This window comes from Desmodus rotundus, chromosome 13 (assembly GCF_022682495.2).
Source record: "Desmodus rotundus isolate HL8 chromosome 13, HLdesRot8A.1, whole genome shotgun sequence".
NCBI classification, from domain to species: domain Eukaryota; kingdom Metazoa; phylum Chordata; class Mammalia; order Chiroptera; family Phyllostomidae; genus Desmodus; species Desmodus rotundus.
Window position 1 is genome coordinate 431,048 of NC_071399.1, and position 25,083 is coordinate 456,130.

The following is a 25,083-nucleotide window of genomic DNA, read 5'->3' on the forward strand; positions in this document are numbered from 1 at the left end:
CGGGCCAGGAGGGAGGAGGAGCGGGGGTCTCTGCCGGTTGATCGCGGGCTCGGGCCTCCCCCAACTTTAGCGGGGTGCCCCCTGTTCCACCAATGACAGTGCAGGTAACGGGGCCGCGAGCAGTCCCCCAACTTAAGCTGGTGGCCCCTGTCTCCCGGGCACAGTGCAGGTAATGGGTCAGGCCCTGGGAGTAGCCCCCCTTTTTCAGCGGGGTGTCCTCGTTCCCCGGGGACCACGGTAACGGGCCCGAGACTCCAAGGACAGTCGGGAACGTGCAGTCGGGATCCGGGCGCTGGAGGCGGGAGAAAGCGCGACCCCACTGACGGGGCGTGGGGATGAGATGAGGCGTTTGGGTGGGGAGCAGTCACTGGTAGTCCCCTGTGAAGTCACAGTCCTCGGCCTACTTGAGGACGGAGGCAGTTACTGAAATTCCTGTGTGCCGAGCGTTCCCTCCCGGGAACCTGCCACGGAAGCCAAAGGGGTGCCGCCACTGGCCGGCAGGTGCCCTGGTGCCGCTGCCCGGGCCATGCGCCCTTTGGGGACCCCAAGTGTTGCATCTAGAAATCCGAGTGGACGCCTCGGCTTTTCATAGGATGTCAGTGCCCCGAGAAAGCAGCAGATGTGTTCTGTGCAGTGGCTTGTGCTGGAGGTGAAAAACGCTGGTTAAACACCGCCCCCCTACCCTTCTGGCAGTGGGCTTCCCTCTGGTTGAGCCACAGAGCAAGTAAAGGCGCTGCCATTCCTCCGGAATTCTTGAGTGTCCCTCCAGCTGGGGCACTGCAGGAGATAACGTTTTCGTGGTTCACGTGCGGCTTAAACTATATTTCAAACATCTCTTTTGTAGGAAGTGACTCTTACTGGAAAAGAAAGCTGCGGTTAACTGTTTGTGTATTTTAAAATGTAATTTGCCCCCTGAGCCCCGACGGCACTTACTTGCTTGGCCCAGGGTCATGACTGAGTGGCCATTATCTGCAGATCTGGATCCCGCGGCCTTGAGGTCAGACATAGACCTCCGGTTTCATAATTGACGAGTACCTCCATCAGAGTTTAGACAGTCAGGGAAGAGGTACAATTCACTTATCCCAAAGAGCTTTTTATCTTAAAAAAGTTCAGCCTGACTTTGTAGTTTTACCAAATTCGTCTTGATATTTGGGCATGCACATTTTCTCTGCGTTTTTTGGGGTGGGGTGGGGGGAAATTAAGGGAAAGTTCTTTGGGAATTCTGCGGGAGGGGGGCGGCGGCCTGGGCGGAGTTCCTGTCACTTCAGGTCACTCACAGGGTGGCCGGAAGGCCAGTGCACGAAAAGGCTCTTCCAAATGAAAATGCTTGGCCTAAGTCAGAGCGAGAGAGCAGTGATTTTGGCTGCATCACCCCGTGGGTAATCGTTCTGAAAAACGTAAAAATTTAGAAACCCTGTTGAACGGCACGTCACTCCCTGACTGCACGAGGGTCATAGACTTGCCGCAGTGAAAGATTCAGGTCGCGAGGCTCCAAGCACGTGAAAGTGTAATTCTCGCGTTACAGTTTGCACAGGTGGAAAGCCGAGTGCAGCAGAATAGGACAGACAGGGGCTGCGGGTGTTAAACATTTATGAGGCAGGATTACAGCTCTCAGTGAGCCTCCTGGAAGTGTGATTTTGGAAGAATGAGGGGACGATGTTCCGGGAGCTTTGCAGGCGAGGGGAATTCCAGGTCTAGGGAAACTGGGCAGGGTCCCAGAGATGAGGCCCCGGTTTCTCTCGGCAGGGGGTATGGCTCAGGGCCAGGCCCAGAGGGTGGCCGTACCTGTCCTGTGTCCCAGGTGCAGACTCAGGTGTCCTGTGTCGTGAGCGGGCCCTGCCTGAGAAAAGGTAAGGCACAGGTGCAGAGCTGGCAAAGGACCTTCTCTTGGCGCCCCCTCCTTGCCTGTTCTTCCTAACCCCAGGTCAGCCTTTCCAAAGTCCCCCGGCCTAAAAGTTTGTGTTTGCTTCTTTGATTTTGTGTGTGAGTTTTCAAGATGACCAGTCGTTTTATGGAAAGGACCAGTCCCAGGTGGGCTGGCAGGTTTTCTGCTTCCCGCCTGTCTTTGGATCGTGGCAGGTGTGCGCACCTGCTAGCAGAGAGGGCTCTCTGTGGGGTGTCGATGTTTTCTGTTTTCATTAAACAATGTTTACAAGACTTTAAAATAGTAAAAGGAATTTTTTTTTTAAGGTTTAAAGCTTTTCTCTTCTGTGAACCTCCTTCTGATGCTAGAAGTGTCTTTTCAAAGTGGAATGCGCGGTCCCAGCTGTCATGGCCGAGCGATGCCGTGGTGCAAGGGGGCGCGGAGAAGGCTACATGTTTGGGGTCCAGAGCTGCTCTGCGTGGCGCGCTGTGTTTCTGGGTGGGGGGGGGCAGCCGGGCTCCGGCTTCCCACGGGGCTGCCTGTCCAGGGCGCGGTCCCAGCCCCAGAATCTCGACTCTGTGAGTCACCAGGGAAGCTATGAAGGAATCAAAGGAACAAGTCCTCTCTACCCTGACAGCTGGGCAGTGAGGCCTCGGGGTCTCCCGGGCCCAGGACGGGCTTCCGACCCGGGCCGGGGGCCTGGCGTCTGCGGTGGGGACCAGACCCTCACACTTGGTCGTCATTGTTACTTTTAAAGAAAGCAGTGCGCACATTCACACTGCAGAGCCCTATACATGCATGCATGTTGAACCTCTGTGCCCCTCACTGGGATGGACCAAGAGCTGAGCGGACCTGTGCTGTGCACAGCTGCTGCTTGCGTTATTTGTCTTGTTTCTCTGACGGGGAAGGAGCTGGGGCTTCAGCCAGGGCTCTGACTGTGGGGCCTGTGGGAGTGATTCAGGGAGGGCATTGATGCTAGAGCAGGCCTCACGCTCTGTGAGGCCAGGGCCCTGCGGACCTGGGTCTCCGGAAGGTGCGGTCGGGGTCGAGCACCTGGGGTTGCTTGGCTGGGGTCCGATGGGCTTCAGCCTGAGAGTGTTGAGCAGAGCAGCCAAGCAGAGCAGCCAGGACAGGGTTCCCATGGGGTCTGTGTGTCGACTCAGCCCAGTGCCTCAAGACTAGCACAGTTCAGAGGCCAGAGCACCTTTGCTTCCAGGTGCTGCGCTCTGGCGGAAGGCTCGCGGTGCACCTTCTCACTCACCCTGCGTGTAGGTCTGAGCCGGGCCCCCAGCCAGCCCAGGCGGCTGCCAGGTGACGGGCCAGGTGAGGGGCGTGCAGCAGGCAGAGTTCAGCCTCCTGTTCATCAGGTGGCAGCAGCTCGCGGGCTGGTGGGCACCCAGACCCTGGCGGGCTGCCCGGGACTCCAGAGGCTGCCCTGCTGGTGGGTGGGGCAGTGTGCAGACGTGGGCTGAGGACACACGCAGGCCCGTGGCAGGTGGGGGGGTCAGTGCCCACCCACCTGGCCCTCTGTGCTCTTCCCCCTGCTGCTGCATGTTGGGAACCCTGGAGGTCCGGAAGGCAGCCTCTGCGGGCGAGGCTTCTGGAGCAGACTGTGCTGGTCACACTGGGAGCTGGGCAGGTGTGATGGTGCAGCCCCAGAAGCAGGGAGCTGCCTGTCTCCATGATGGCAGCCGCGAGGGGCCCGCCTCCTCCTGATGCAGCTGGCCTCGCACTTACGCTCAGACCCAGTTTCCTGCAGGAACACGACATGCAGAAAAGAGAGAATGGAGCAGATGCGCAGAGAGTGGTTTAAGAAAGGGGTCAGCTTCGGTCTAACCGGTCCTTCATTCAAAACCCAAAATTTTGGTCGGAGGAGGAGGACACAGGTGTAACTTGTGTGCTTCTCTCTCCTCTCAGCCTGTGGCTGGGAGTGGGGCACAGGAGACTTGGGGTGTGGGCTGGGAGGGGCCCGGCCGTGACCCCAGGGGCAGAAGTCAGGCCCTGGCTCCCACGCTCGGTGAAGGCCAGTTTGGTGAAGGCCGCCGGCTGGCGGGACTCTGTTGGGTTTCGCCCCCAGGTTATTTACAGGAGGTTCCCAGTCCTTGTGACCCGTAGGTGGAGCCCTGACCCGGAACCAGCGTCCGCCACCCTGGGGCTGTCTCTGGGGCGCCCTGCGGGCCTGGGGCAGCTCCCCCATCTGCTCTGACCGCCTATCTCCTCCCGCAGGGCTGCCCTGGGCCCAGGCTTCAGAGCTGCGGCATGGACCCACCGGAGCCACCCGCCCCCATGCCCGAAGGTAAGGACTGCACCGCACTGGAGGCAGGAGACAGTGACAGTGATGGTGAGGTGACAATGGCTGTGACATGAGATGACATGATGGTGGCATCTGTCTGGGGACTCCCTGCCCTCGGGTCAGCAGACTGTGGGGCTGGGCTGGCCGCTCCTCATCTGAGGGGCCGGCTCTGTCCTGTCGGCCCGTGCGTCCACGCCTGTGCCAGGACCACACTGCTGGGGGTGCTGGCACCATACCAGTGAGCCTCAGAGACACAGGTGACGGCAACAGAGGAGGGTGAGCCGAGCCCAGGGAGTGGCCTTGGAGGGGATGGCATTGTTCTGGGGGATGTCGCTGTTCAGCACAGGCCACGGCCACCCCGGTGACATCCAGAGCCAGGGGACATCCAGAGCCAGGGGGAGGCCGAGAGCGACTTGTGAGCAGCCTCTTGTTGGAGGAGCCGCGGCAGCTGCTGCCTCTGAAACACTGTTTCTTCTCGTCGTCTTTGCTTTTAAACGGTGAGAGATGAACAACAAATAGCCTGCACGGGAAAGGAGAGAAACACGCTATCTCTCTCTCTCTCTTGGATGAAACGTTCACATTATAACCACTGCTTTCTAGGGCCTGGGAACAAAATGCGTAGCTTTTATCTCTGACCTCACAGTGGATATTCTTGCACTGTCTTCTCACGGAGTTGTCGGTGGCATGTCTTTCGAGGCTGTTCCCGGTTGGGGCAGTGCTGGGGCGGTGTGTGCCGGAGAGCCCTGCGGCCGCTCTCCCACGTGGGGGCAGGCCCGGCTCACTTGGATGGACTGGGAGCTGCAGGTCCTGCGGCCTGAGGCGCTGCGGGCGGTCAGGACGGGCTCCGGGCACAGGATGGAGGCTCACCCCCCCCACCCCATGCCGCTCCCTCTGCTCGGACAGCCTGGAATCCGAACAGACTTGTGTCAGACAGAGTGGGAAATGTCACCTCATAACTTGTGTGGCTTACGATGGGAAGGGAAAACCTTTGTCACTAAATAGGCCACCTGAATTTCCTTACCTTGGGCAGCAGTGTGGTTCCTCGTGGGACTCTGGCTGCACCGTCTCCAGTGTTTAAGGGTGGGAGGGAGGGCAGCGCCCGCGCCCCTGGAACCTCACTGGGTGAACGAGGTCAAGGTGCAGCTGGCGTGTCTGGAGGGGAGCCGCAGGGACCGCAGTGTGAGGTGGGGAGAGAACGGGACCTGCAGGTGTGGGGCCAGGAAGGGGGCCCCTGGTCCCAGCTCTGAGGGCCCGTGGAAGAACCAAGGACATTGGTGTCTGGAGCCCGGACCGACCCTTGGAGCCAGGCCGGGGCCCTGCAACCTGGGAACCGTGGGAGCCACGCCAGGAGTCGGGGACAGAGCTGGGTGGTCGCTATGACGTCACAAGCTGCCAGGCACCTGAGGTGAGGGACTCCCTGGCATCAGAAACAGAAGGACTGGTGATAGGCTGATTCCTGGTGCTGGGGCCGCCGAGTCCAGCGGGTGGTCAGGGGAGCAAAGTTTCTGGCCGCCAGAGGAAGGTCATTCCCGGGAGGGACAGAGGGGAACAGGCCGTCCTGCTGCAGGGCCTGTGGGCCCATCAGGGGTGGCTGTTGGGTTCCCGGACAGTATGTCACTGCCTCTTCCCCACGCAGCCCTGGGGTCAGTGAGAGCTTTGCCTGTCCCGTGCCAGCCCACACACGGCAGCGCCTCTCCCACGCGTGACTTGGAAGCTAACCTCGCAGAAAACCCACTTGCTAAGTGACCGCGGAACTGCAGACCCACCAGAAGCTTTTGCACCAAGATGAAGATCGTCAGTCACTCCCACGAGGGCGACGCCCCGAGAGCCTGCATGCCCTGCCTCATGGGACCTGCTCTGGTGGTGGCCGTCAACCCTTGGTGTCCCTTGGCCTTTAAAACAAAAACAAGATAAAAAAAAATTCATCAGAATCACTTGGAGGGGTACTGATGTCATCGCTAAAGATCAGCGGCCAAGCGTGACTCCCAAAGGCGAGCGCCAGCAAGGGGAGGGCTCGCGATTCTGAGTCGGGGCTCCAGGCCCGGCGGAACCTGCGCTGGCTGGCGTCTGGGTCAGCGAGCAGTTTTTTCCATCGGTTCGCTGGGCGTGTTTCCCGGTCACCGCTACCCGGCCGTGTGGACTGAGGGAGAAATGTCCTGGACACTTTCCTTCCGCTGAAGAGAGTGAGCGCCCCAACATTGTCCACCAGTTTCTTCAGTGAATAACTCAACTGCTTAGCGACAGGACCCAGAGCATCAGCTGCCGAGAGCACTGCTCTCCGCCGTTTGGGGCCCAAGCAGGTGGGCGACGAGGGGGAATTAGTGGTTCCCTCGTGCAGGTTCGTTTCTTACTTGCTCGGGCTGGAGTTCAAGCTCACGGGATGGACTTTCTCTTCTAACTTCTAGGGAACGGGAGGTTTTTATACTTCGATTAAATACGAACATCAGAGGGTGAACAGGCTCCGCAAAGATGAGACTGGTTCTTAAACCAAAAGCAGCAACGGAACAGAAGAAGTGTGTTTGTTGTAGAAAACTTGCAAAAGATGGGAACGCTTTTTGCAAGGAAGAAAATGCTCGTATTTTGCAGCAGTTCAGGCGTAGCTGCTGCTAAACGGACGTTTCTCTCTGCGGGTGAGGGGAAAGGGTCAAACGGTCAAAACCAAGGCCGTTTCTCTGTCGTGGGGAAGTGGACACACGCGACCTGACAGACGGACGGCAGAAAAGGGCCGGCTCCGTCCCCTTCCGCCTGCGGGTCCTGACCTCACTCCGTACTCACGGGAGATAGAAAGAATGTCTCCTTCAGAAGACCCCTTCAGGAGGCTCTGCTAACTCCGCAGGTTCAGGGGAAGGGAAGCGCCTCCCACGGAGGACAGTTTCCCCTTTGGGACCGAGCACCCAAGGTTGTCTGGACCAACGCGGCCCCCCGGGAAGGCAGTTCCCAGACGACCCAGGGGGGCAGTCTGTGGTGTCCCTGCCTGGAGATGACAGGCCTCCGAACCCGGACGTCGGTGATTGGCCCAGGAACCGCCCTGCGGAAGGTGTCTCCCGCTCAGGGGGACGTGTGGCCCCCGGGCCGTGGCGCTTGTTTCTGCTGATCCGGGACCGAGCAGACAGTCTCAGCTCGCACGGCTCTGCTTCCCACCACCAACCCTCAGCTCTGCCTTCGCCCGGCCCTCTGGCCACCCAGACCCCGGGCGCCGAAAGGGCCTCTTTCTCCTGGTCGTCGGTGGGAGGGCAGGCCTGGGCGACGGTTTGTGGGGAACCCCCCCGTCACAGCATCACAGGGCAGGTGCGTCTCGGGGGACAGACACACCTGCCACAGCCCCCATTTTGCACTAGTGTAAAGTCACCACAAAAACAGTCGGGGGAAGTGGTGGTTTTTCCAACCAGCTCTGTGTGCCGGGCCTGCCTCCCCCAGGCCTGTTCGTCTGAGAACTGATGGCCCCTCCACCCTGCTCTTCCTAAAGAAAATACTGATAACTTTTTAGTATTTTTATATGTAATACACAAAAATGCAGGTCAGCATAGAGGATTTTAATACCGTTTTACAACATTTTAATTCCAACCATGTATTTTTTTTCCTAATAAAAACTTGAGGGAGCCACATCGCTCTGTTGTTCCACTTACCGATGCAGCACTGGTTGAGTCCTGTTTGTGTCCCGACCGGGAATCGAACCCGCAACCTTGGTGCATGGGGACGATGCTCTAACCCACTGAGCCACCCAGCCAGGCCTAAAGCATTTGTGAAAGACAGTCCCCCCCCACCCCCACTGCCAGCGGTTTGGGATCACAGCCCCGGGGGAACCACACTCTGTGGGACGTAAGAGCCCTCACACCCGCCAGTCCTGGTGCCTCCCGCCCACCCCAGGAGAGCATTCTGGGACACAGTTGTCCTGGGCGGTGGCAGGAAGCCTGAGGCCCCAGGGCCCCCATCGGTCAGAGCCTTGTGTTGGGACCCGAAGCTCGGCCTTAGCCGCCTGCTCCCTGGTGGTGCGGCACCCCGCTAGGACTTGAGTGATCTTGGTGTCAGCGTCTCCGTTGTGGAAAGAGCTTTCCCGTCCTCCTTCCGCTTCCTTCCCAGACTAGGAGTCGCAGGTCTTACGAGAGGAAAGTGAGCCGCCGATCCCCAGCCAGACCCGGTGGGAAGTGCTCCGGCGGGCCCCGTGGGGCGGCTCCGTCACCTCACGCGGGTCTTTGTTCAGGAGTGTGGAGATGGTTTTGCTGGCAACGAGTGTGAACACTGTCATTTCTTTATCTCACACTGTAGAAGACGAAGCAAAATTCGACGCTAACAATAATGAGGAGGAGGAGGAGGAGGGAGAGCAGTTCGATTTTGACAGTGGAGATGAGGTTCCAGAGGCAGACAGGCGAGTGCCGGGTGCCTGCGCGGCCAGTCCTTTGGGGACCACCGCCACTGGCAGCTCAGGTGAGTACCGGGGACCAGGCCGCCCACCCCTCACCTCCCTGCGGGTGGAACCCCACCGGGTGTCCCCAGGGCGGGCTGTGCTGCTTCTGTGACGTAGTTGGAGTGGAAGTGACTTCGTGTAAAACTGGCCCAGTCTCTTGGACTAGTACTGTCTCCAGGATTTTCTCGTCCATTTACCTTCTCTTCTATGTGGAGGGAGCAGGTGTTCCTGGTCTCTGGCAAAGATGGCCTCGGCAGCGTGCCCCTGTGGCAGGGGAGATAGTTTCAGACTGATGCAGCTGGAGTTTAGTGCCAGAGTTTAGTTTCTGTTTTGGCATTAGGTGGGGGGGGGGGGGGCCGGCTGCCCAACTGCCCCGGCGTGTGCCCTCCCCGAAGTCAAGTGCTCCGCACACACCTGTCCAGGCCCAGAGGCCTGGGACCTGCCAGGGTCCAGGGTCAGTGCTGCGGGAGCCTGTGGGCCTGACACCGTGGTTGCCTGCAGGAGGGGAAGCCGGGACAGGAACAGACAGGGGCCTGCCGGCGGAGCCAACCAAACTTGGGGTCCCTGCCAGAGTCAACCCCTACTCCGTCATCGACATCACGCCCTTCCAGGAGGAGCAGCCCCCGTCCCCCTCCCCCGAGGCCCAGGAGGAGAGCACCAGTGCGCCGGTGCCCAGCGGGTACTCCGTGCCTGTGCCCTGCGGCTATGCGGTGCCCTCCAGCCTGCCTGCGCTCCTGCCCGCCTACTCCAGCCCTGTCGTGGTGTGCGCCGCGTCCCTGGACGAGGAAGGTAGGGCCGCCCCCCGCGCCCCCATCCCCTTGTCCTGCACCTGTCCTGTCCTTACGAATGTGGATGCTGGGCCCCAGGCCTTTTCTTCTGGGCCAGGAACACGGTGGAGGGAGGTCTCGGAGCCACTGGTTTGGGAAACTCTGAGGCAGAGCCTGACCTGGGACTCACCCCGCCTGGCCTCCTGCCCTGCACTGTCCCCAAGCCTGTGCACGCGCATTTATCTCCTTTTATTGTAAAGGGTCCTTACGTGTGCGCGCTCCTGCGCTGTCCCCTGACCGGGCACTGGGCTGGGGCCTTTGTTCATGGGACCAAGGAGCCCAGAAGATTCTGTGTCTCTCCCAAGGCCTTTCTTCTGAGCCGCGACCTGTGCTCCCTGGGAAGACGCTTGACCACTCAGGGGCCTCGAGAACTGCGGAGTTTATGCCCTAAGCTTCCCGGTGGGCCGCCCTGCAGATCCTCCTCCCTGGGCGCGGGGGCATCTCGGCGGTGCACCCTCCAAGCTCTCCTGGACCCGGGTCACCTGGGGAGCAGGCCCAGAGCGGCCATGAATGGTTCTTAGCATAGGATAGGTTCCTTCTGGGAGGCCTTGGGGACGGCGTTGCCAGTGTGGCAGCCAGTCGGCGAGCACCACAGCCTTTGTGTTGAGTTGTCCCTGCCGCCCGATGTGAGACTTAGCGTGTGTAGGGTGTGTGCATGTGTGGGAATGTGCATGCATGTGCGGGAATGTGCGTGCATGCTTGGGAATGTGTGTGCATGCGTGGGAATGTGTGTGCATGCACGGGAATGCACGTGCATGTGCAGGAACACATGTGCATGTGCAGGAACGTGTGTGCATGTGCGGGAATGTGTGCATGTGCGGGAATGTGTGTGCATGCGTGGGAATGTGTGTGCATGCACGGGAATGCGCGTGCATGTGCAGGAACACATGTGCACGCGCAGGAACACATGTGCATGTGCAGGAACATGTGTTCATGTGCGGGAATGTGTGCATGCGTGGGAATGTGTGTGCATGTGTGGGAATGTGTGTGCATGCGTGTGCCCATGGGAGAGCAGGGAAAAGTCTGGTTGTCAAACATCACACGCTTAAGTATTCTCCCTTGAAAATCTGAGGTTGCTGAGCAGACACACTTTCAAATTAATCACTGTTGCACTTTCCCGGGGAAAACTTCGGAAACGGGGCGGGGGCAGTGCGGTGTTTCCAGCTCCGTCTCAGTTCACCTGGGTGTTTCCCTTCTGGCTGTTTCATGAGACCTTTGGATTTTGGCCGTTACTGTAATCGCATTTGGAAAACATTTTACCTAGAAGCTAAAACACCTTGACTCTAGCATCATCGTTTTGCTAGGATAAGCTTATCGTCGATAAAAAACTAAACAAAACGTGAATCATTTTAAGGAGAAAATCACTTGCTGAGCATTTTCATCAGGCAGCGATGGAGTGATATAAGTTCTTCTGTTCTTTCTTAGCAGAAGCCCCCGAAGTGGCAGAAGACAGCCAGTTTAACTCTTTAAGTTCTGAGGACCCAGCAAACAGGTATCTGTGATTTTTAAGGGACACTGAGCACAAGACGGTTCCTCTAGAGTGCTGGGCACGGCGCTGCCCAGGCGTGCGGAGGTGCTGGCCACTCAGGCCCGTGGTGGCCCTCTCCTCTCTGTGCGCCCGGCCCGCGCCCTCTCACCCAGCCCCCAGGGGCTTCTCCTGGGCGCCAGGACTGAAAGGTGCTGGTGTTACTCTGCGTGGAGACGAGCGACGGGTCCATGGCCAAACAGAACTGAAGGTGTGCTCCCTGGGCTCCCTCGTGGAGATGCTCAGGGCCCTTCGATGGGAAACACATTTTCAACTCTGTCTGAGCCAGGACTCACCTGGAATGCTGCAGCTGAGGTGACTGTGGGCCTTCCCTCAGGTCGGTTGCCTTTGCTGCTTCATCTGCTGGGTGTGCCCAGGAAGGTCCCAGCCCCAGGCGGACTCCAGCTCCCCCCTCAAAACCCCGCTTCAGTGGTTCCTAAAATGCTGTCCCTTCTGCTTCCAGAGCTGCGAGCACAGTGGTGCTGTGTCCGACTTCTGAGTGCTCTTGCTGTGGTTTCCTGTGTCCCTTTCTGCCACTAGACCATGGGTTCTCTTCCTAGTGTGGCAGGTGTGCTTGGCACACCGTGGGTGTGCCTGGAGCGAGGCGGGTGTGTGGCCCATGAAGGAGCTGCCACAAGGCCCGGGGAAGACCAGGGAGGGCCGGGGACGGTTCAGGCCTTTGGAGTGGGGGTGCATTTCTTCCTGCTCCTGTGGGACAGACACTGCCGGGCACTCAGAAGGGGGCAGACTGCTCACTCGTGAATAGTTGTGCGTGAAAACTTGAATGTGTGACGTCCCTAACCCTATCTGGGAAAATATGCAGCCGGCACATGTGGGAGCATCTGTGTCCTTTGGGGACACTCAGCAGCCCAGTGACTGGACGGGTTGCCGTGTGGTGACTCACAGTTTGCTTTCCCGCAGTGAGGATCGGGCCCACACCGAAGACAGCGCCCTCGCCCGCTGGGTGGCGGATCCGGCCAACACTGCGTGGATGGAGAGTAAGCAGCCCACCTCGGAGTGGGGGCGCGGGGGTGGGTGCCACATCCCGGTCCGCACCACGCCCGGTGGGGGCACCAGGCTCCCCGATGAGCCTCGCGCCCAGTATTGGGGCTCAGAGCTCTGGCTTGCGTGCGTTCACCGGCCGCGCTGCGGACAGCTCCGCAGCCCCGGCTTCACCCCGCACGTCCCCGCCTGGCGCGCTCTAGCAGCTGCTGCGTGGGCGCGCAGCCCCAGGTTTTGCCGAACAGCCTCAGATTCAGGACCCGGAGCTTTGACCCCCGCGCTCCCGCAGCAGCGCAGCCTCTGCCCTGTGAGCCCGGCGCCTCCCCACGGGGCTGCGGCCGCTCACTGACCTGGTGGCGCGACAGTGTCCCGCGCCACGTGCGGCCTAGAGAGCACGGCTGTTTTCAGCTAGAGTTACTTGTTTTTGTAATTTTTAAAGGAAAAGTGACGATTGCGTTGCTAATTATCTGTTTCATTAAGCGCCTGCTCACCAATTTCTGTGTATGGTTTTATATGGTCGACGCGCAATCACCTGAGCCGTCTCCTAACTAGGAGACGACCCCCGGAACACCTCCTGCTGGTTCTACCGGGGGCGTCCCAAACGGGGAGCTCCGCGCAGTTAGTGGGTTCTGCGGGGTGGGGTCGACTCGGGATCATCTCAGGATCCAATTATTGTCTAGCATATCCTCTAGCGATTGCATTTCCCAGTAAAGTCGCTGAGTTTCCCACCCCCTGCGTTGTTAGCCCCTGATGACAGTACCCCGTGGCGACTGTGTTTGGAGGGAAGCCCTGTGTGCCCCGCACTCCCCTCACCTCCCCACTCCCTGCCCTGCACGTGGAGACTTCCCATGGCTGTGGCTGCAGTCAGCACACTTGGGGAGGGCGACGGCAGCTCGAGGCCAGATGAGGGGCTCCCTGTTTTTGCCGTGGTTTTGTTCCTGCATTGCTGTGTGGCCCGGGAGGATGCGCAGAAGCCCAGGGCCCCTCTGGACTCGCGGCTGTGGCTGATGCTCAGACTGCGCTGCGGCCGTCCTCCGCAGCCAGCTGGTGCAGGGCACACCCAGTGCTTCGCCTGCACAGGGCGCTCCCATGGGTTTTAAAGAAAACCCGCGTTCCACGTAACACTGTGGGAGAAATTTTGTCCCGAGAGTTCAATATTTTTATGCTTTCCTGTGGCTGCCTTTTGTACCCGGGGCACAAAGCCTCGCAGTCATGGGTCTGTGGGACGTTTCCCCTCCACAGTGCCGCGTGGGGGCTGCCCCTTGCTTTCTGACGCTGTATTTTCTATGTCAGGACACGTTAATGGCATAAACTTAGGGCTTTTGAAAGAACCGCACAGAGAGGTGCAGTCGAACATCACGTAATGGGATCAATTGCCCTGGACACCGTACAGCTCCCTGTTGGAGCCATTTCACGGCGGGCCATTTAGAGCGGTTTCCTTCATCCCAGGAGAACGCCAGCTTTGGGGAAGCCCCCGCTGCCGCCCTGCGGGCTGACTGTTGGGTGACTGTGACGTGGTGGGGGCGGCGGCCCTGTGACGGGTGACTTGTACTCGGCTGGTTCTGCTTGGTTTTGAAAGTGTTCCCTCCTCTCGTTCCAGACCCAGAGGAGGCCATTTACGATGACGTGCCGCGAGAGAATTCCGATTCGGAACCAGGTTTGCCTTTGTCTGGGGTGAATGGGGGGAGCCGCAGTCTTGCAGCTGTTCCCTCTGGGCACACGGGCACGCCTGTGTGTTACATTCATGTTCTGCGTGCTTTACCATGTCTCACTGCTACCGTGTGCTGTGTGCACACACATGCATGTTTATGTCACAACCCTCAATCGAGGGTCTTTGCCTTAATCGCCCCAAAGAGGCAGAAGGAGGTGAAAATATGGGAAGTGTGACAGAGAAGGTGAGAAACGTGGATTCTGAGAAGTACTGGCGTGCGTCCAGTCAGTGAGAAAATAGAAGAAAGGATTACTGAGCTTTTCTGGAATTAAAGGCCGGCGGGCCCAGGTTGTAGGAATGTTAGGTACAGATCTGAAGCAGGCTGAGCAACGATCTGTCTGTCCCTGGGCCCGTGCAGTGGGTGCTCCCGGCCCCATCCCCACAGGGAGCCCCCGAAAAGCCACAAGAGAGGAAGCAGGTTGCCGTCAGAGGAACCAGAATTTGGAAAGAAGATCAGACATCTGACGTGCCGGGAGACAGCGGGATAATATTTACCAAGCGCGGACGAAAACTTGCATTTCAACCCAGATTTCCATATCCAGCCCCAGTATAATTTGTGAAGAAGAGAAGGGGAGTGGGGAGGTTTTCCACTCACAGACGCTAGAGAAACGTTTACTGTTGAATTCCAAGGAAAAGGTGCTGAACGTGAAGGGAGGTGAAGAAGAACAGCGAGCGAGCGAACTGGTGGGTCTGCGGGTAAACGGGAACCAGTGCTGGCCGAGCGTGCAGTGGCGGGGGGGGGGGGGGGGGGGGCGGGGGGGGGCAGGCTCGGGCGGGTCCCGCGTCTTTCAGGAGGAGGGTGTAGGGGTTGACTTGGTACACGACCGTCCAGGTGCGCACGTTACGGGTATCACTAGGAGAACAGGAATAGACTAACTTCTGGGCTGGTAGAGCCAAGCCCAGTGGTAGACGGAAAGAAAACTAAAATAAGAGAGCGTGGCATAGTGCATGAAGAAAAGAGGGCAGAAGTAGTCCAAATGTACCGGTCCTTCTAGTAGCTATAATTGACTCCAGTTGCCAGTGAACGGAATTCTCAGGTTGGAAAATGTGCAAAGCTGGACGTGTTTCGAAGGCTGCGTTTCTACACAGAACATCAGTCAGCCCACGAGCCGGTGGAAGAGGGAAAACGGGCCAGTCTCAGCCAAAGCAGAGCCAGTGTGGCGATGCCGTGTGAGCTGTAAAGCAGCGTTAGGGCCCTTCACAAGGGGCGTCACAGTCTGAACTTGCCTGATGACACGGCCTAAAATACGTACAGCGAAACACGACGGTTGGAATCAGAGGTCGGTAAGTCTGCAGTTGAAAGCTGTCTCCGGTGTTAGAGGTCTGGCACAAAGCCGGTAGACTTCAGATGAACACACGGCACATGGCTGACGCACAAGGCGCACACAGAACCCTGAAGCTGGCAGTTTGGGGCACACGTTTTTTCCAAGTGCGTGGGACCCTTCTAACCCTTACCTGCACCATCGCCTGCCCCGACGCAAACGCTGACAAATGCCAGACTCGGTCCTCAGGCCTCATTCCTTGGGGGAAATCTGACCCATAAAACGAAGCCCAAATGTTAGGAAATGAAAAGTCAAGCCACGACCCCACTCATGGCCAAGGGTGACGTCAGAGTGGAAGCTGGAAAGCGTTTCAACTTGAATGATAACAAAAACGTCACATAAGAATTCACGGGGTGGGTTTCAACTGGTAAGTAACCAGGGAGGTCGCAGCATCTGCTTGAAAGAGAAGGTGGAAAAATGACAAGCTCAGCCTCCGACTTGGCCTGGGGAAGAGGAGCCAAGTTGAGAGCGGAGGGAGGAAATTGGGGGACCAGGGTGTCAGGGAGGGGGGTTGACCAGGACAGGATTCTATAAACTTTCTGTTGATAAATTAAAACACTTAGCAAATTAGATGCTTCCTAATGACTCGAGGTATGGAATCCATCACTCGGCCCATCAGCCAACAGACGGCCCTTCCGGACCTGCGTGGCCACCCCGAGACCACAGCCTGCAGGGTGCGGGCGACCCCTCTGAGACACTGGCCCCTGAGACAGGAAGGGGACACCCATCCCCCACGTCAGGATGTCAGCATAAACTTACAACCCCGTCGCCGGAAGCCTGATGCCGAATTTCCCAAACAATGCCAGGAAGTCTGGTCCAGCAGTCCCCACGCCAGCCCAGAGAACCTCTGAACACTCATGTTCTTCCCGCCCACACCGGCAGGCACTGTCCCTGCTGCCTCCCCCCCCCCCCAGGAGCTGGCCAGCGGCTGGGACCCATGACCTCATCAGTGTCCCCTACAACTCAGGGCCACTCCGAGTCAGGGGCCTGAGAGGAAGCAGCCCAGTAGAGGTCACGGCCCTAAAACCTGCTGCAGACTTTCCGACGGAAGCTCGTATTCATGTGTTCGCTCCATAAGGGCTTGTGGGTGCTGCTGCGTGCCCACCCCAGGGAAGACACTTGCCTTCGGGCCTCTTCACAGGCAGACCGCCCAGGTGCTTGTGAGTTGGTGCGCTCCCGGGTGGTTGCCCAGCTCCGAGCTGCAAAGACGGTGCCACCAAAGGCCAGCAACCTGCCAGGGAGGCCTCCGTCAGCAGAGGGGCCACTGGGGGCGTCCGAGGCCAGAACACCGAGGAGGGTCTGCAGCTGTGGGCCAGCCAGAGCCGACGGGTCCCCTTTGTGGGGAGGCCTTTGTCACCGGGTTTGGCGTGTTTGTCACCAGTTCTGATGTGACCGGTGTGATGAAGCCCTTTCAATACAGTAATAGATTACCCACAAGTCTTCGTAGGCCTTTTTTTTTTTGCACAAAAGCAAAATTTACAGTTGGTCTGCAGTGAGCTTCTCTGTTCATATTTGAATCCATCTGTCTATCCATCTACCTGTCCTTCCATCCAATGTGTTTATACTCCTTCCATTTATTTAAATACAAATTGTCCTTTGTGGAAAGTTCTCTGTGGCCAACAGATTGTTTGGCACAGTCGTGGCTTCTGGGGAGCACCTGGGGCTCGGGGTGCAGACGGGGTGGGGCGGTCAGAGCTTTGTGAAGCTGTAGCCAAGCCCAGCAGGCCCACCTAACACCCTTCCTTCTGGAGGGGCAGCCCCGAGGCCGCACGGCCGCTCTCCTCGCTTTTCTGACCACTTGCACGCCCCACCTGCGTGGTGAAGTGGCAAGCGGGCACAGACAGTAGCGAGCGGCTGTAGCTGCTCATCTCACGGTGGCCTTCACGCACCAGGTGAGATGATTTACGATGATGTGGAGAACGGGGACGAAGGCGGGAACAGCTCTCTGGAGTACGGGTGGAGTTCGAGCGAGTTTGAAAGCTACGAGGAGCAGAGCGACTCCGAGTGCAAGAACGGGGTCCCCAGGTCCTTCCTGCGCAGCAGCCACCGGAAGCAGGTGAGTGTGCGCCGTGGGCTGCGGGCACAAGACGGGGGCCGTCCGATGGGCATTGCTTCCTGTGGTGTTTAAATAAGTACTTGTTACGGTGTGGCGTGTGGTCTGAGGAAAGCACAAGATGTCGGCTAGAGGGAAGGTGCCGCTGTTTCGCAGGGTGAGTGTGGCCGCCGCGGGGCAGGGAGGGTCAGTTGCTGTGGGCTGAGTCGCTCGGAGGCCCTAGGAAAGCGTGCCGTCCTCAGCGCTTTAAGAAAGTAAATAGCTCTTCTCCGAGTGTGTGCTATGTACACGGACCCCACTTTGCACGCTGATGGACCCGTTCTGGTCTGCCCAGGACCCGGTGTGATGCCGCGGTCCTCCAGGGGGCGCTTTGGACTCGGGGTTTCCAGCCCGAACGACACGACGTGACACAGAACAGGCTGCAAGGGACGTGAAGGGCAGAAGCTCCGAGCTGCCCTGCAAGGGGGCGGGAGGGGGGCACCCCTGAGCTGAAGGTCTGGCGAGGACCACAGAGGCTGAGTGTGAGCTCTGGATGGGCCGGTGTTCGCCTCCGAGGCCGGGCATCGAGTGAGCCCCCGGGCCCCCAGCGGGGATGGCTGTGCCCCACACGCTGTTGCTGTGGGTTTCGGCAGTTTTCAGGGGGCTGCAGGGGTGTCAGCGTGCTCGGCCCTCCCGTGCAGGGTGGGGCGGGCGGGCAGGCCTGGTCGTGCTAGATGCAGCCTGCGACCTAACGCCTCGTCGTCACGGCAGGCTCGGCGCGTGGACTTTGCCCGGCGCACACCCAGACACCGGACCCGTGTACTGGTGGAAGCGGCCTCCCGCTGTCTGCCCTGGGCTCTTACTGCACCTGCCCCTGCAGGTGTCTGTGCGTCCTGGGCACGGCCCCGTCCCATGAGCTGGTCTCACGAACCGGCAGCACGGCCGAGCACGAGTGGTCCGCCCCACCGCTCACTGTCCCACACGCCTCTCCCAGGACCTGGGGGGGTCTGCCGTCCCCAGAGTTGTCGAAGGCGAGCCTAGCCAGGGAGAGGGTCAGTGCATCCATACTCGACTCCGTACAGCCGGGTCCGGCACTCTGGGTTCGTATCGAGACTTGAAGGTAACGCTTTGGGGTCCGGCAGGATGGAGTGGTCAGTGGGTGCCTTAGCAGAGTGGGCAAAACACCCTCAAATTCCGTATTCAGTCGGCTTGGTTGTCTGTAGTCTGGACCAAGCTGGGTCAGCATTGGTCCCCAAGGGGCCCGTGGACGGTTATTGAACAGACTGTGCCCTCCTTGCCATCCGGCTGGACCCTGTGCCCGGACACCCCACCCGTAATGGCCAGTGAGCTGCCGGCAGGTGGGGCACCCTCCCTGAGGGAAAGCGGTGCGAGGCCAGCACAGAGCTGACCGAGGACCAGGGGCAGGCGTTGCCGGGCACCATCCAGGCAGGGGTGGGGAAACCAGGTGTCCAGGCGGCGGTGCCGTGAGGAGTACCGGGTATCCTCACTGAAGAAGTCAGGCCGCAAAAACTGCCCAGTAACAAACACCGTACATCCCCGGAGCATCGTCTGAGAAAGTCTCACCTTTTTATCAAAAAGTACTTCCCATGGCCTTGTCCCAGGTGATGTGGGCAGCATTTCCTCGTGGGGCAGAGGGGCCCGTTGCGCATCTGGGACATTTGTGGTCCCACAGCTGTGACCTACGAGGTCACACTCGGTCCCACGAGCTGCAGAGGACGCCACGTAAGCCTGGGGACTGTGGGAGGCCCGCGCAGGCTGTCCCCAGGGGTGCCACCCTCAGCACAGCCCCGAGTTCAGACTGCGTGCTGTGGTATAGGGGTAATTTTATACGTATTTCATGTAGTCGGTCCTCTCGATTTCATCACAGTGGAAAGGAACGAGGGGCACAGACTGGGGGGTGTGTTTGCGTGCGTTTGGTGCAGGAAAGTCTCCTGTCGGCTCCCCTGAGATTGCGTCTGTCTTTCGATGCTGTTTTTCTCACTCAGGCTTGTTTCCCGGAGTTGGTGGGTTTGAAAGGGGGCTCTGTGTGTGGGTCCCCCGGAGACCGCAGCCACTCGCTGGAGGCCGCTGAAGCCCTCTCAGGGAAGCCCTCTCGGTATGGCTGTCGGAAGTGCCAAAAGGGGCGTGTGGGTGAGCAGACCGTGTCTCCCTGTGCTGTGGCTGTCCCGTGACCTTGCCCGGGTAAAGGAGCTCTATGAGAGAAAGATGAGAGAGCTGGTGGCCAGTGCCACGGGCGCGAGAGAGATTCAGCAGCTAAAGCAGAAGCAGGAATTGAAGGTAGAGTAGGCCCTCCCCTGCTCTTCGCTGACGGTGCCCATTCATGGCTGATGGTGCCCATTCACAGCAGACGCCCAGGAACCGTGTGGCCACCTCCCCTGGAATGGTGGTTCCCCGAGCTGGTCCAGGGGCTCCCGGCGTCACTAGACGCCGTCCGCAGGTTCCTGCTGGTTCCAGGAGGTGATCGCCTGTCCCTCTGTTCTCTCGCACGTGAGCGGAGGAACTTTCCAGAGGCTCCACCATGTGGGGCCTCGGAGTCGTTGAAGGCGGAATCCAGCTGTCTGCGCCCGGCCGTGGGAGAGACTGCCAAAATACAGAGAAATCGCCCGTTATTTTTGTTTTGGGAAATACTCTAATTTTTCATAAATGTGCTAGCTAAGGCAACATTAATAGGTTTATTATTGTTTTTCAACGAGTATTAATAAAAATACTCCAAGTTTTTCTCAGCTTTCACTCGCCAGGCAGCAAATACAGATAAACAAGATCGACTTCATGAGCGAAAGGGGTTCCAGGCCCAGCGTGAGAGCTGCCGGGTGTGGGTGTGGTGGCGGCCAGTCCCCGGCGTGTGTCCCACAAGGGCCGCTGTCGAGTGACGCCCCCTCTGACCAGCCTTTGGTCCGCGTGGCGCTCTGTGACCTGTGCGTGTGTGCAGTGTTGCTGGCCTGGGAGCACGCCGCGTGGAAATGCCTCCCGCTGCCTTATTCCAGAGGGTTTCTGAGCTCCCGCTCTCAGAGCAGAGTGAAGCGCGAGCATCAGCGTGTCCGTCCCTTCCGCGGGTGGGGGGCGGGGAGGGGGGAGCCCCGGACTGTCCTCGGTCCTGACTCTCCTTGGAGGGAGCTGGAACAGGGTCAGGATGAACACGAGGCACAGCCGCCAGGTCTGGGGTAGAGGGTGAGGCGCAGGCCTGGGATGGGGCGGCAACGGGGGGCCTCAGTCCGTCTGCGTCCGTCGTCTGCAGGGTGCTGTGGTTTGGGCTGAAGGGCTGCTGGATTGGAGGGGCCCAGGCGGCTTTGCCGCGTGAGGAGGTAGCAGGGAGCGGCTCTGGGGCTGACGGGTGCAGGGGGTCCCGCTGGGAGATTGGGCTCAGTGGGTAGAGCACACCCTTGGGGGACATTTTGGGGAAGCGCCAGAGGCATGGGAAGTAAAGGGCTTGCCCAGACGGTCAGGCTGGGGGTACGATGTGTGACATTACCTGAAGCCGCTCCCCAGGGGGCGACGGGTAGCAAACCGCACCCCTGAACCCACACCTGACCCTGCAGACTCAGGCCGGGGACAGGGCACCGTGCACCGCACGCCCGCCGGTCGCCCTGACGGTGCTGGCTCCTCCCGGGCACGAGGCCACCTGGGCTTCCTCTGGTGCCCCGGACGTTAGGCGTTCTCAGGACCAGAAGTGACCTGGGGTCCCGGCAGCCAGTCTGGGACTCAGGCTCATGGGAAGCACAGCCAGCAAACTCCACGACAGTGGGGTGTGGGCTCCGTGACACAAAGGGCCCCCGGGAGCGGCGGCCTGCCTGGCCCTGCCCCCTCTGCTGTCCCCGTCTGCCTCCAGCCCAGCTCTGTCTGTACTGCAATGGGTGCCGGCACTCCAGGACTCAAACCCCTGGGGTGGGGGGAAGGGGCGGGCGGAGCAGGTGTCTGCAGGGTCCTCCCTTTCCCGGGATGTGCTGTTGGCCACTGGGAGGCTTCTGTCTCTCCCTGCAGGTCTGCAAAGCTGTTTGTGTTTGTCAGAGCACTGATAAAAATGAGGACTGAATCCTGGTGGAGCAGGAGCTTCTATAATCCTGTCAAAGAAGGGCCTTGCAGTTAAAGTTTGGTCCCCCCTCCCCTGCTCTAGAAACAGCCAACCAACCGAAACCACACCTGTGCAGCCAGGGAGACTCCCGACCAAACAGCCAGTGTCGGGGGTTTTCAGACCGCACCCCTCGACCGTGCTCTGTCCACGTGGAGTGGGAGAGCGCGCAGGCTGGTGCAGAACCGCACGGCTCCTCACGCTCTCGCTCCCCCCAGATGCAGAAGCTCGTGAAGGCGGCGAAGGATGGCACCAGGGACGGGCTGGAGAAGACCAAGGCTGCGGTGAAGAGGGGCCGCTCCTTCATCAGGACCAAGTCCTTCATCTCTCAGGGTCTGTGGCTGTCCGGTCCCCACGCAGGGGGGTCTGCTGGGGGGCAGCTGCCGCACTTTCGCCCTCAGGAGCCTGCTCACCGCTGGGCCAGGGTGCAGGGGCTGGGATGTGGGACCCCACGTCCTGCCATTTTGTGGAATCGAAAGTTGATTTGGTTAGTCTTCGTCTAAACTTTATGATTTCGGGAGCCTGTGCTTTTTCAGACTTGTAGTGGGACAGGTCAGGAGATGTAGGACGTCCCCGAGGGTCCCTGACCCAGAGGGTTGGTCGGCTCCCCGCCTTCCTTCGCAGCCTTTCTTGGTTCCTGGCTGTGGGTGTGAGATTGCGTACCTGGGAAGCGGTCATCCCCACTTTACCATCCAGACGTTCAAATGGCACCTCTGCCCTTTGAAGTCAGACTGGGAAAATTTCAGGCGCTGGCCAGCACCCCTCGGGTGGGGAGGGTGTTTTCTCGGGTTCCTGGAAGTTGCGCGTCAGCTGCTGCTGGCAGGAGGAAGCACGGAAACCTGTGGCTCCTTTGAGGGCCCTGGGGCGACGTGGGGGTCTCGCTTCCATGTCAGACCAGCGTCCCTGCCTGTCACTCAGACCGCAGCCCTGGCTGGGAAGAGGAGCAGAGCCTGTTCATCGATGTGGACTGCCGGCACCCGGAGGCCGTCCTGACCCCAATGCCCGACGGCCTGTCTCAACAGCAGGTGGGACCTGCGGCGGACCCTCGGGCCGAGTGTGGTGTCTGAGTGTCTGCATGCTGGCTGGTGACCCCTGCTGTCCCAACTCCTGCCCCTCCACCCCTTCCCCCGGGCTCCTCCACCTGCCGCTCCTGCCCGGCAGGAAAGGGGTTAACCCAGCAGGGGCCTCTGGTGCCCTGGTCAGCACAGGACCCTGGGTCCACCCGATCCGGCCCTTCAGTGTTTTGAGGCCCGCTCCTCACGTGTAACTCTGTGAGAGAGTGTGCGGGACTTAGGTTCTGGGGGAGGTTCGTTACACGGTCGTGGGCGCTTTGCAAGGAGAGCGTGCGTGCCAGATTTCTTTGGTTTTGTTTTTGTGTCTTTGTTAAATGGTCTTATGCCAGTGTCAGGTCCTTTGACCCAATGTGTTAGCATTGTCTCAGAACCTTAAAAAACATGTAATTCCTAGATCAGACCCCATATAGTCTCACCCCAGACTTGAGGCAGTTGGTCTGGGACCTGAATTTGGGGGGAGGGCTGGCCTAAATTTGACCCTCTGCCAGTGTGGGGACTGACTCGGGCCGGCCTGGGGACTGACTCTCGTTCCAGGGGGATGTGTCTGCTCGCGACCCAGCAGGGTGATGTGGGGGAGGCCTGTGGGGCTTGTGTGCGTGGCTTTCAACCCCAGACGCAGCCGCCCTGTCTAAAGAACATCACTTTTTTCCCTAAGTGTTCAGAGGGTTGCTTTTTCCTTAACTTTGTGACTTAAGGAAAACCCCTCTGCTTTGGCAATAATGGTTTGTGGGAGGTGCTGCCCCTGCCACTAGGTGGCGCTGGGCCGCTGCGAGGGCCGAGCACTCCCTGGGGCTGCTGCTCCGGGGAGTGAGTGTGCCACGTGCATGCTTGCTCGCTTATGCCTGTGCGTGTGGTTGTGACTTTACCCTTTTTCCATTTATTGGCACAATTAACTGGCCACACTGCTTAGCATTGAAGACAGTGCCACGTGTCATCATTGGCTCTACCCACACCATTCTGCCAGAAACGTGCCCACTGCGGGCAGGGAAATCGGAGCCCACAGTGGGGTCAGCATTTTAAAGGCCCGTATCTCTCCGGCCGCTGCACCTGGAAATGCCGTCACCAATCCACTCGCCCAGTTCCCTGCCTCGGAGTCGGGCGGGGGGGGGGGGGGGGGGAGGGCGTGTTTGTGAGGTCAGAGGTTGTTGCAAAAGAGTGCGTCCCCCAGGTCCTGCAAGGTTCCGTTTTCCTGCGGTTTTGGCACAGTGGTTTTATTGGGCGAGCGTTTCCAATAGCATTGCTGGAGTCGAGACGAGCAGTTTTTAATGCTTTACTTACACATGAACTGTGTAATTCAGTGCCGGGCACCTACTTGACAATTAGAGAATTCCGCTTGTTATTGTTGCACTAGTGAATGAATCTGTTACAGGTGGTCGTAGGTGTCCTGCTGTTGTTACAGTTTATGATTTGAGGTTGCAAATTACAGCACTGTAGCAGCAGGAGACGTATGGTGGTGCCTGTAATGCTAGTTATGTAAGCCTTTGGAGATTTCACTTACCTACTATTTTGAAAACAAAACCTGAGAAACTTGTGTCAACAAGCCTCGAATAGGAGTAAAATCAGTCTGGGTGAAGTAGTTCCCGCCCGCTGTCGTTTCCAATCCCGACAGGTGGTGAGAAGGTGCATCCTGGGCTCCATCGTCGACAGCGAGAAGAGTTATGTGGACGCCCTCACGAGGATCCTGGAGGTACCTGGATGTCACGCGTGGGCCCTGTGCATGTCCGGCCAACCTTTCCTTCACCTACATGTCTGTCATACACATGTAATTATGTGTATGAATCATGAAATACTCGAATTTGTAGGATTCTCAAAAGAATTTAAATACTGTGCCTGTATATCAGGGGTGTCAAACTCATTTTCACCCGGGGCCACATCAGCCTCGCGGTTGCCTTCAAAGGGCCGAATGTAACTTTAGGGCTGTATAAATGTAACTACTCCTTAACTAGGGGCACGGAGCTCGGTGCTGCCGCCGGGTAGAAACAAGGTGCCGGGCCAGACAGAACAAGGTGGAGGGCTGGGTTCGGCCTGCGGGCCTCGTGTTTGCCACCTGTGCTGTGTACTGATGTCAAAAGTCAAGTGATATCAACACAAAGTTCACAGGGGTTGTTCAGGCACAAGGAACCTGAGGTCGTGAGCATGTTAAACGTGTTTCTGGGAAGGGGCTGCAGTGGCCGGGGGCACTTCTAGAAAGACTTGTCTGTAGAGCGTCTGCTCCCCAGTCTGGTGTCCTCGCCAGTCCAAACTGGGGGCGCCCAACTGTCCCTTACAGGCAACCCTTGATTCCCAGTGGCTCCTATTTTTGCCTTTAGATCTGACACGTTCACTAAAAAAAGTTCTGAAAAATGGAACACTTAAGGCTGTTGACACGGTTCCCCTCACAGGCCCGCTCTGATCAGCGTGTTTGATCTGAAATGGAAGCCAGGTGACAGAGTGAGAAACTGCACCGCGCAGGTCGGTCCTCCACCTCCTGTCTCTGTCCTCTGTCCCCGCCAGCAGTACGAGCGGCCGCTGGCCGAAATGGAGCCTCGGGTCCTAAGTGACCGGAAGCTGAAGGTGGTGTTCCACCGCCTCAGGGAGGTGCTGCAGTGCCACCGCCTGTTCCAGATGGCGCTGGCCAGCCGCGTGGCCGAGTGGGACGCCGTGGAGACCATCGGTGATGTCTTCGTGGCTTCGGTGAGGGCGCTGCACCCCCAGCCCGGGCCTCTCCGGGGAGCCGGTGCCCCTCTGTGCGGCCCTGTGGGGAGGTGTGCCCGGGGAGTGAGGGTCAGTGGGGATTTGAGGAGGGGGGTTGTAGTTGCCATCTCTGTGTGCAGCCTGCCACGGTTGAGAACCAGGATGCCCAAGGGGCGCCGGGGTCGGCAGAATGAGGTCCCCGGCCATTTAATGCCTAACAGGCTTGCTTAGGAAGTCCCATGCAGCCGTGATGAAGTCTGTCTTGGGAC

At 59.1% G+C, this 25,083-nt stretch overlaps 1 protein-coding gene across 1 annotated transcript in view; it reads left to right on the forward strand.

The window, feature by feature from the left end:
• ARHGEF10 (Rho guanine nucleotide exchange factor 10) overlaps positions 1-25,083 on the forward strand; it is a 49,007-nt gene continuing 23,924 nt past the window's right edge. The window contains exons 1-13 of the mRNA XM_045186549.2: positions 1-104; positions 4,091-4,160; positions 8,424-8,582; positions 9,064-9,351; positions 10,818-10,881; positions 11,836-11,912; positions 13,517-13,573; positions 16,842-17,004; positions 19,162-19,279; positions 21,287-21,401; positions 21,987-22,093; positions 23,751-23,828; positions 24,635-24,814. Coding sequence (XP_045042484.2) covers positions 93-104; positions 4,091-4,160; positions 8,424-8,582; positions 9,064-9,351; positions 10,818-10,881; positions 11,836-11,912; positions 13,517-13,573; positions 16,842-17,004; positions 19,162-19,279; positions 21,287-21,401; positions 21,987-22,093; positions 23,751-23,828; positions 24,635-24,814 — 1,488 coding nt within the window. The 5' untranslated portion in view covers positions 1-92. The remainder of the gene's footprint in view (positions 105-4,090; positions 4,161-8,423; positions 8,583-9,063; positions 9,352-10,817; positions 10,882-11,835; positions 11,913-13,516; positions 13,574-16,841; positions 17,005-19,161; positions 19,280-21,286; positions 21,402-21,986; positions 22,094-23,750; positions 23,829-24,634; positions 24,815-25,083) is intronic.